The sequence below is a fragment of the Triticum urartu genome, chromosome 1A (assembly GCF_056163025.1).
Source record: "Triticum urartu cultivar PI428250 chromosome 1A, HENAU_Tu73, whole genome shotgun sequence".
In the NCBI taxonomy this organism is placed as follows: Eukaryota; Viridiplantae; Streptophyta; class Magnoliopsida; order Poales; family Poaceae; genus Triticum; species Triticum urartu.
This window is the reverse complement of record NC_141873.1, coordinates 16636375-16647153: the sequence shown is the minus strand read 5'-3', so window position 1 is coordinate 16647153 and position 10779 is coordinate 16636375. Positions and strand designations below refer to the sequence as shown.

General features: G+C 47.3%; 1 protein-coding gene across 1 annotated transcript; it reads left to right on the top strand.

Annotated features, from left to right (window-relative positions):
• Window positions 1-4570: 4570 nt before the first annotated feature.
• On the top strand, window positions 4571-6141 carry LOC125537574 (Bowman-Birk type trypsin inhibitor). Its single transcript, XM_048700921.2, has 2 exons — window positions 4571-4742; window positions 5742-6141. The coding sequence occupies exons 1-2, from the start codon at window positions 4667-4669 to the stop codon at window positions 5933-5935; spliced, it is 270 nt and encodes an 89-aa protein (XP_048556878.1). The 5' UTR covers window positions 4571-4666; the 3' UTR covers window positions 5936-6141.
• The last annotated feature ends 4638 nt before the right edge of the window (window positions 6142-10779 follow it).

Genomic DNA, 10779 nt, shown 5'->3' with positions numbered 1-10779 from the left:
GATATCTTCCTCTCCTAATTCCTTCTTTCTCAGCTCCGGCCGGCTGGCCACCTCCTCGCTCCCTTCACAGCGCACCTTCGTGATATCTTCCTCCCTCTCATCGTTTCTATGATGCCGTGCCCATCTAAACTACTGGAATAGTCGGATTCATTGAAAAACAATCGCATTCCGTCCATCTCGTCCATACGTTTCAGAGCGTATCCTTCTGGAAGATTCCCAGCAGGTAGCAATCAAGGACCCAGCTCGTACAGCCTCTAGTATAGTCCTCCTGGCTTTCTTCTTCATAATAATTGTTCTCTCGACATCCACACAAACTAACCAAAAAGACTGACAATGGAGGCGACCATGCTGATCAGCATTGACAGAGTTATTTACCCAAAACCACCACACTTGGAGATAGGGTAACAACTTGGTACCAGATTTAAGCTAGGGCAAAGAAAACCACCGAAATTGTGCCTAATGCATAACGCGGAGCACTAATGCTGTGATAATCTCGCGAAAACAGCGAAACTGACCAGTTGGACCCACTTGTCGGTCTGATGTGGCATGTCTACTTGTACAAATTGCTTAGGTGGACACAGGTCCCACTGGCAGCCCCCACCTACTTCTTCCTCCTCCCGTCTCTTCCCCTCTCTATGTACGAACTGGAGGGTCAACGACGAGCATGTCCGACTCCCGGCGGAAGAAAACGACCACGACGGCTCGACGCCGCCCGATCCAGCGAGGGAACCGTCCCAGCGCGTCCCTACGGCTGCCTCCGGCCGCTAGATTCCGTCATCCACCTTCTTCCCCTCTGCCTCAAGATCCAGATCCCCGCCTCCCTTCGTCGGACCCGTTCCCGAGCGTCCGGCCACCACGCCGTTCTTCCTTGGCTCCGGCGCCCCTGCGACGAGGTGCGGCGCAGGAAGTCGTGTCCACCTGAGCCGAGTGTGTCCACGGCCTCGACGGGAGCCCCGCAGTGGCCGAGTGTGTCCACGGCCCCGACGGGAGCGCCGCAGTGGCCGAATGCTGGAGCTGGTGTGCTGCTGCACAGGGCGGACGGCGGCGCCGTCGTGCCGAGCTGCTCTGCCAGCCACCGCACAAGCCGCACCTCAGCTCGCTGTTGCGCCGGCCGTGCGCCGCCCACGGGTCTGCCATGTGCACCCATCGTCTTCTCCTGCCTCCGGCCGTTGGCGGCGGGTGCGCTAGCGTCGGCGATGCTCGACAAGGGCGGCCCGAGACCACCGTCGCATCCCCAACTGCATAAGAACACCATGGGCGCCGCCCGAGCTTTTGCGCGACCCGTGCTTCAGGGGCTTCTCGGGCACGCCCTGCACGGCGCCGAGGGAGGCAGCCAGTTCCACCACACGGCTCGGGAACGCGACCTGGTCTCCATCGCGTGTACGTGTCGCCCGGCGGCGCACACAACTCGGCGACGGAGAAGAATCAGTCACGACGGAGCTCGGCCAGAGACAGGGAAGAAGCAATGGACGCTCACAACATGTTTGTTGAAATGCCCATGGAGGAAAAGAGGGAAGAAATAAAAAGAAAAGGTAAAAAAATAAACACACGAGTCATTGATAGGTGGGACCCTTGTCCAGCTCAGCATATTGTCCACCTAAGCATGCCACGTCAGCCTGACAGGTGGGCCCAACTTGTCAGTTTCACTGTTTTCGCGATGTTATTAGACTATCAGTGCCCCGCGTTACACATTAGGCACAATTTCGGTGGTTTTCTGTGCCCTGGCTTAAATCTCGTACCAAGTTGTTACCCTAGCCCCAAGTGTGGTGGTTTTGGATAAATAACCCGCATTGACAAGTCCCGGAATATAGCCAAGCCAAAGCACGAGGTCCATCCCTGCAAAGTCCAAACTAGGCCCATCCTTGCAAAGCATTAGTCCTCATGTGCTGCTCGTCGCGTTCGCCGTCCTTGCAGCGCTTCCCCTCGCCCACAGCCAAGGTGAGGCCGGGATTCTTCTTTCTTTGTTCATCCATTTCATTGTGTCAAAATCGCTTTTGTTTTGCTCCTCCTCGAGTAAGTCAGTATAGCAGCTTACTGACGCTTGTTTGGTGCCTGCAGTGGCGAACCCATGGCCGTCCTGCGGCAACTGCGACTCGTGCACCAAGTCCAACCCACCGGGGTGCACGCATTGGGATTACTTAAGCTCCTGGGTTTTTTATCGTCGACCCAGTACAAGAGCTGTGTCGTGTCCACCATCGGGCCACGACAGTTTCCAGTGCACGAACCGCATCAACAACTTCTGCGAGAGCTGCTGCATGCTGGCCGCTCAGAGCTTTTTAGCTCCCTTGGCATCTGGATTGAACCCGAGAAGAAATGAACATTACAATAAGCGCACAAGAGCATAGTCTATGCTCAAAATCTTCTCAGTTGAACCTTTTGCGTAGTTTGTTAAAAAAAACTCAATCCCTATGTATGTTTGGTGTTAAAAGTTTCAGTATTGTGTTCACGCACAAGATTTTTTTGATAAATGACATTTCATTAAATTGATATATCGAGGTGATACAATCGCATCTAAAGAATGCCCGGCCTCTGCATAACTCGATGCACACAGCCAAAAAGTCCAACCGATTCAAAAAATAAAATTGTTTTACAACTTAAAAAAGATAAATTAGTCCAAGCCTATGATGTGGCAGCTCCTATCCGAAGATCACACCGCCATCCATGGGGGAGAAAACCTTCCTGGCCGAATGCTCCAGCCGCGTAGACGCCATTATAAAAAGGTCCATGTCCTCCGGCCTCTGCGGGATAGATCAAGTACGGAGCCATCACGTAAATACATGAATAACCTGCATAGGAGATGAAACACATTTTTTATTAAAAACCACATCATTCCTGGTAAGCCACAATGCCCAGCATAAGACAGCCGCCCTCACAAGAATATGTGCAGAAAATTGTTTATCAATACCCCTCAACCAGTTGCACATGTTACGAGCACTACGTGGTGGGTATAAATTTGAAGCTACTTGAACTATGGCCCAAATCGCCCGAGCGAACTTACGCACAAGATAACTTGCATGAAATGAACTATGGATTTTTGGAGATGATTTAACTGGTTTAGGAGTTACTGTTTTCCAGATCACAATCAAATGGTGCACGCTTTAGTCAGAACAGAAAATTAAACAACACCCTGTCCTGTGTGGATAAACATCCGGAGATGTTACGATTATTCTTCAACAATACAGCTGTAACACAAGGGTGGTCAATAGTTTTTTTTTATCATGTTCCAACAACAACAAAAAGGGGCCTACGTAAAGAATTGATTTTGTAAATTAACATACTCCAGCAAAGAACAAATAGTGTCTACATGAGATCTGCACATGGATTTGCTTGTCAGTTGTCAAATCCTATGCATTTTCATATGGTGATATTTCACAATATCTTATAAAGATGTCACACGATAATAGAAAACATAAATGTAAGTTTGTCCTATTTTAAGTATTATCAACAAACGTGCTTAAGCCCAGCAAACATGGCAAAGCACGTCATCTGGAATAGACCAATAATAAACATCATGATTACGATTAAGAGACGGGGCCTAGTAGGTGGTGCACAACGAAACCTACCCAGCCTTGCTACCCTCCACCTCGGAACGCGACATGAGGAGGGGGAGGTGGATGGCGGGGTGGGGGTGGGTGATGACATGTGGGGCTCTGCGGAGAGCGGGCCGTGGTGTTAATGAGAGAAGGCTGCTTACTGATTAAGTATTCATGTGGATTTTGCAAAGAACACTTAATCATCTTTTTTTGCATAAAACAACATCTATTCACGCAATTAGTTGTAGCTATCACTAGTCTATTATTTCAACTCCATTGACATTATTCCTGATGGGTGGGTTTTGCGTGCACATGTGGCAAATAAAGGGGCCACATCAGCTGACCAACAATCAATTTTTTTCAAAATTAAATGTTTTTGCAAATCCAAAAAATCACTAAATCATATGTGTACTATGGTATTTTTTTTTCTATGCATGGTTTTGTGACTGGTCTCTGACCTGGCCAGTCGCCGACACATATGGAGGCGTTTGAGGAGCAAGACTATAGATGCTCTATCTCCACGCACAGCAATAGGGCGGCAGAATCGGCAGGGTCCATTCCCAGCGCATATAGTGTGGGAGCCTTGGTGATATCTTCCTCACTCTCGTCGTTCTGTGATGCCATGTTGCACGCCGATTCCGTACCCATCTCCACGTTTTTTGAATGAAAACTGGAATAGTCAGATCCACTGAAGGAGAGGGCGATGGGTGCCTGCCGTTGCTCTCCCATCCGTTCACATATTCTGAGCGTAACCTAACGGAAGATACCCAGCAGCAAACAAGGACCGAGCACTCCTTATTCTTCTAATGGTTGTACGCTTGTTCAATCTATCACTAATTCACAGCCAATCCATCCACACGTGATAATATTGTCAATAGAGGTGATCCACGCTAAGCGTTGGTAAGTCCCGACGTCGACATGACATGAGAGGACAAGCAATAAGTCTTCTCCTACGACATTTCTCTATGACTAGTAGCTTTTGCTATCGCCTGGGCTCCTATAAGTAACAAGGCATGCATCTCATATCCATCTCATCAAGGCTTTGGCCGCACGCATACGCGCTCAGTCTGAGATAGCCAAGCCAAAGCACAAGCTCCCTCCCTCCAAATTAAACCAGTCCCATCCTTGCAAGCATGAGGCCTCAGGTGCTGCTCCTCGCGTTGGCCGTCGTCGCCGTCCTCGCAGCTCTGCCCCTCGCACATGGCCAAGGTAAGGGACTCTTCTTTCTTTCTCCATCCATTTCACCCTAACAAATTGGCTTCTTTTCATCCATTTCCTTGTGACAAAATGGCATCCCTTTTCCTCCTTGCCGAGTAAGTCATCAGTTATACTCCCCGTTCCTAAATATAAGTCTTTTTATAGATTTCTATGTTGGCGCCGCCTCTCGCAGCACCACTCTTCTTCTACCTCGCAACTCTCTTTGTTTCTCTCATAAACACAAAGAACAAGTATGACCAGGGAATAAGCGCGCACACACACACTAGCACCAAGAAAGAGGAACAATGACTTTGCCAAAGAGACTTCCTCGGTGAGCACACGGTGGCTACATCTTTTCTGCTGGCCCTCGCGGCCTTCTTTTCCATTCATCTCAAAGTAGTATATGTACACAAGGATTTAGGCACTCCTGCCATGCACTTCACGCCACCACTAGAGCCACTACTCCACTAATTTCTCCATGATCCACATGATTCTGCATGCAGGTAACTAACTTGACTCAGCTCAGGTACTACCTCCACCAAGCGAACTCTATGCAGCTAACTAACCACAGTGCATGCATGCTGACTAAACTGACTCGCCAATTCCCTCGGCTAGTACTAGTCCACCCTGTTGGCCTCAGCACTTGCACGGCAGCTTCACGCCACCCTCGGCATCTCGCCATACTCACCGCATCGCACGGCTCCGCGGGCATCTCGCCTGTCATCTCTGTGCTGAAACTCACCGGCTTCGTACGTATCGCACGCACACCTTGCCGAACTACAACGGGCTACACCCTAAGCTACATGCAAACGAAAATAAAATGCAGATACATAATCAAGATTAATTCTAACAGTCTATATGAACTACATATGGATGTATATAGACGTATTTTAGATGTAAATTCAGTCATTTTGCTCCGTATGTAGTTTATATTGAAATCTCTAAAAAATCTTATATTTAAAAACAGAGGGAGTAGCAGTTTATTGACACTGGGTTGCTACTTATCTGCAGGGGCGAGCCCGTGGCCGTGCTGCGACAAGTGCGGCGTGTGCACCAAGTCCATTCCGCCACAGTGCAGGTGCCAGGACGTGTCGCCGACCAGGTGCAACACGGCTTGCAAGAGCTGCGTCAGGTCCACCGCTGGCTTCCAATGCGCAGATAGCATCACCAACTTCTGCGAGCGCCGCTGCACAGCGGCGGCGTGATTGCACGGCGGCTCATGTCCTGTTGTTGCTTGCCTGAATAATGCTTGTGCCTTTACTTTTCTCTCCTCGTTCGGAGCTCCCTCTGCATGCATCTTGGTCTAGATGGATGCAGAGAAGAAATGACCGTTTGATGCTTCCTTGTCGTTTTTACTACGTCTGAAATAAATAAAGAGCATATTCTATGCTCAAAATTCTTCTTGATTGAATGTTCGGGGTTAAGTATTTTTTTTCTTGAGTAAAATGCATCAACGGTCACTGTACTTATCTCGTCTACTGACTTTGATCACTCTATTCAAGAATACGGTTACTAAATATGATTTTTTGATGATTATACGGTCATCGACTCACTGTAAAGCTCCATATTTTATTTGTGTTGACTAGTCAAACTAATTACGCGGCAAATAATGCAGCCCACATGTGCGGGTGTCACCCAAAAATGGTAGACGCACGGGATTACTACGGGCATTCAACGGAGCCTTCCAACTAACTAAACTCCCCCCCCCCCCCCCACCCCATACACACACACACATTTTCAGCTAGGTGAGGCCAACCCTCGCCGTTAATCCAATCATGATTTGCCACTTCAAATCTACCCCGTAATAAGCCCGTGAAGGTCCGTTGATGTAGCAAACCTCGGATGGCACATGTCGTTGTATGGAAGAGTCAAATTAAGAAAGAGGGAAAAAAATATGAGAACTGGAAGGGATCGAACCCAGGACGTTGCGCTGTACGCCACGCATAAAAGCCAGATGAAATCAAAGCGCCTGATTCCAAAAGTATTACAGCCGACACCTCGCAAGTATATACCCGCTGGCCGCTGCACCAAGGCAATAGAGCATACTATCACATGTAGGAAAACCATTATAAAAATAGTTAATCAGCGACGCGGCACAGAATTCGGGCGCCGGTGAGTGTGGCGATTTGGAGTTCGGGCTCATCTGAGCCTGAAATCTCTCTCGTTCATATCTGACTCGGGATGCGAACAAATCCAGCTGGCATGTCAGACGCGTGACGCGGTAAGTCGCGGATACGAGCGAAAACCCTACGAAACAGTAGCAAACGCATGGGTCCGCAGTTGCGCGCTGGACGGACAACGGCACTGCACAAGCTGGGCCATGGACTAGGACGTCACATTTTCTGTCTGGGCATCGGATCAGATAATGGGTCCAGGTCGGAAGCTGACGTCTTAGATGTTTGTCGGGCAGCGGGGCAGCAGTAGCACCACCCCACCCACACATGCCGATGTGGGTCGGAAAAGGAAAAAGGATTTTCCTGTCTCCCTTTGTGTCGCTCATTCTGGAAACCACTCGCCGCCGCCCCCGATTCAGTGTAGGGAAAGCACCGGATATAGTACGAGCTGAGCCGCGCTGCCCCATGCGTAGTCGCCGGAGAACCTTCGGATGGACAATGCGGGCATGGAGTTCCTGCTGGAAACGGTCGACAGGTTAGGATCAAATTAGATCTATGTTTTTTCCTTGTTTGATTTTCCTGCGGTAAGCAATGACACTGTGAGATAGCGAGCTTACAAGCCATCGTTTTCTTCCAGCTATGGCCACCGGTTCTCTCAGGTTCCCCATAAGAGAGGAATTCGCCGACAGCTTTGAGCATCTGGATCCGGTTCTACTACATTACCTCGTGATTCAGACGGTGGGTCTGCCATGGCTGAGAATGTTGGGGGAGATGGAGATGCTGGTGCGACAGTAGGGGCGTGCCGTCAACGTGGTGCTTCTCTGACGAGGTCAGCACAGTCCATTGACAGGGTAAATCCAGAGGCGCCTGGCTGGACTAAGCGGTATGAGGCAAAAAATACAGTATTTTTTATTTCTCGCGTGCATTTGTAAAATACTGATATGCATGTTAGACATTATGGTCTGGAAGAACAAAACACTGATTAAGGGAGTCGTTCATAAGTAACCTGAATTTATCTTGTGTGGTGTATAGACAGTGCCCGTAATTTTAGTTCTGAAGAATGTGTGAACTGGCAAAATGCAGTCTTCGCCTTGGCAGTGCACCGCCAGACAGGGCCCCATGCCCATTCCGGATGAGTGCACTGGAGCTTTCCATGCGCAAGTATCCAGAGCAGCCTGACAAAAGCGTGATACGACCAGAGCTAGGCCTTAGCTTCGATTCTTTGGGCGAGGCATATGATTTCTATAATATGTACTCTTGGGAGATCGGGTTTGGACTAAGATACGGCAAAACTGTCTAAATGCTGAAAGAACAAAATGGATGCAAGAAATCATCTGTGGTTGCTTGGTAAGACAGGAGAAATATTTCTGAAAACATAATTTGTGTAAAAGCATTCGCGGAGCACGAACTGACGTAATCGTTTACTTGCTGCGGATCTCAATGTAGGGAAAACCAGAAGCCGAGAACAGCAGGTCGTGCAGATGCGAGTGCCCAGCACCAATCAGACTTCTGCGTGCGTGAAGCTCATTCGTATTTCTGGGACGGCTATGCGTGAGTAGCTCCTTGAGGCACGATCACTCGATCCCGAGCTCACGTCTATCATCATAAGAAGGTACACTCAATCCGACCAGGAAGCTAATTCAGAGTGCCCATACATGAAATGGAGACACAATATGGAGCCTGAATTCGCGGTAATCACAGTGCGCGAACTTGTTTTTCCATCTTCCAATATCTCCAAAATCTGTAAATTTATTCTCACCTCTTTTTTTTATATTCATACCCACATGTTTTTTCCATCCTAATCAAGAAGATTGTATTAGCGGACCATGAATATGTCACCAACATTTCAATCCAGGACCAGCTTGTTGGAAAGGATATCAGTACCTCCCCTAATTTTTTATTCCTGTGCTATGCTTGATTTTCTTGCACAGTTCTTTCTACCAGTTCCATTCGAAGAAGGGTGGATACTTCTGATGTGGGACATGATGTCAAGGAAACTCCATGTCATCGACCCCCTCATGAGAGGTGACGGCCCAAGCGAAGCAACAAAAGATAAGCATGAAATGATTGCCTGGAAGTTGCACCATGCATTATTCCAGTGCCTTAATGAGTATTATGCTGGATGGCCTATGCAAGGTGGTCAGTCGGTGACCAAGTACCTGGTTGTATCGGAAGAAACTTCTACTAAGTACTTTCCTAATCGCAAAGCTTACAGCAAGCATATAAAACATAAGGTTTTTACCCGGATATCTGCAAGTGAACTAATTTTTTATTCATTTTTTTTTGCATAAATTATCGAACCAAAAGGGATGAAACTGGAGCTTGCGTGCTTCATGTCGTGAGGCACTATGACGGCTCTAAGTTGAAGATCCCGCTAACAAAGGTGAATACTGAACTTATTTTTTTAAGTACACTCATTGCTATGTGTTCTTTTTATTAGTCACACCTGATTCACGCATTTCAACTCTCTAACAACATCAAATCACATACAGTACAACGCCGACCAAGCAAAAAACAAGCACTACATGAGTACCTTAAACTACAGGGGAACTCGTCGAAGTTGGCTCACGATGCACTCTGGACGGTACTAGCACCCAGCGAGCAGCGACTCATGGCTTGACTCCAGCTAGTCCATTTAGTGGGAAAATATAGTCACCCCTAAGGATATGAGTGCCGTGTGACATTCTTTCTTGTCCGTGGTAGATAACCACCCCTCGCGACATGTATCCATGAATGTTTTTCCTTTCCCTTCTTATTTACCGTAACCCCATGCTTTATGCGAGGGCTGTATTTAAATTCAAGGATGTAGAACCAGATAAATCATTATGCCAGTAAGTTGTGGAACCTTTTATTTAAGTCGCATCAGCTTTCACCCTTGTACCATTATCGTTTTTTCACAACACATATTACGACCTGTTCATATTGTGCCTCCAAAACTGACTTCATAAAAGAGCATCACTTAAATATTAGATTTTTTTATTCATTTAGAATGTTTAGTGCGAGTTGTTCAGAATCCTCACATCTATGCAAACTTAGCCTTACATTTCAGTTTGTCCAGCTTTTTCTCATCGGCCACCAGTAACCGATGAACATAGTTTATCTTCTGCAAAGCCATATTTTCCAATACATTTGCACTATATAAATTTTTATTTTCATAAACACATGTGCATCTGCTGCTGTTTGTCATTTTACTTATGCACCGATCCATGCCCAAAACAAGGCACTGCATTTTCTTTACTAGATATATTGAGCAATGAGAGTTCCACATTAATTTTTTGCGGCCCAAGTATCTTTCTTTTTCGTAATGTATTAGGAATTTGGTTTTACCAGAGGGAAACAGAGCACATCTTTGCTTTCAGCTTAGTTGGTCCATGGCATATCCACCCTAGGCATAGCAGTTCCAAATATACATAGCGCACACTGTGCTCAGCAAATTTAAATAGTATCAACCGCTACTGTAGATTAACTTAGGTCTTAATATGTCTACCGAGAAGATCTAAGTACACAGTAACAGTTTGCCCTTTGCAGAGGCATTCTTCGCGACCGTGTCATACGTCAAGCAAAACGTCATGATAGCCTACTATCACCAAAGTCATAGGAGCACAACGTCAGCACCAAAAGGTCTTGCCAAACTGAAGTCAACTTCTCCAACAGTCCTTAGTCGATGATCACGTCGTATAGGAACTCTGGTATGTCCCCTTTGTTGCCCTTCATGCTCACTATTTCGTACGCCAGCTTCATCCGCTGGAACTCGAAGAAACGACACTGACGAGCCTATGAAAAATAGGAGGAACAGCACTGTGAGAGAAAAATATGTCAGGTAGATCTGACGCGTGTTGAGATGAGGAACAACTACAGATCGGGAAGACCAATTTCAGCTCAGATCTACTTACATCGTAACGAATGCACTTGTAGAAATGCTGACTGGCCTGTGA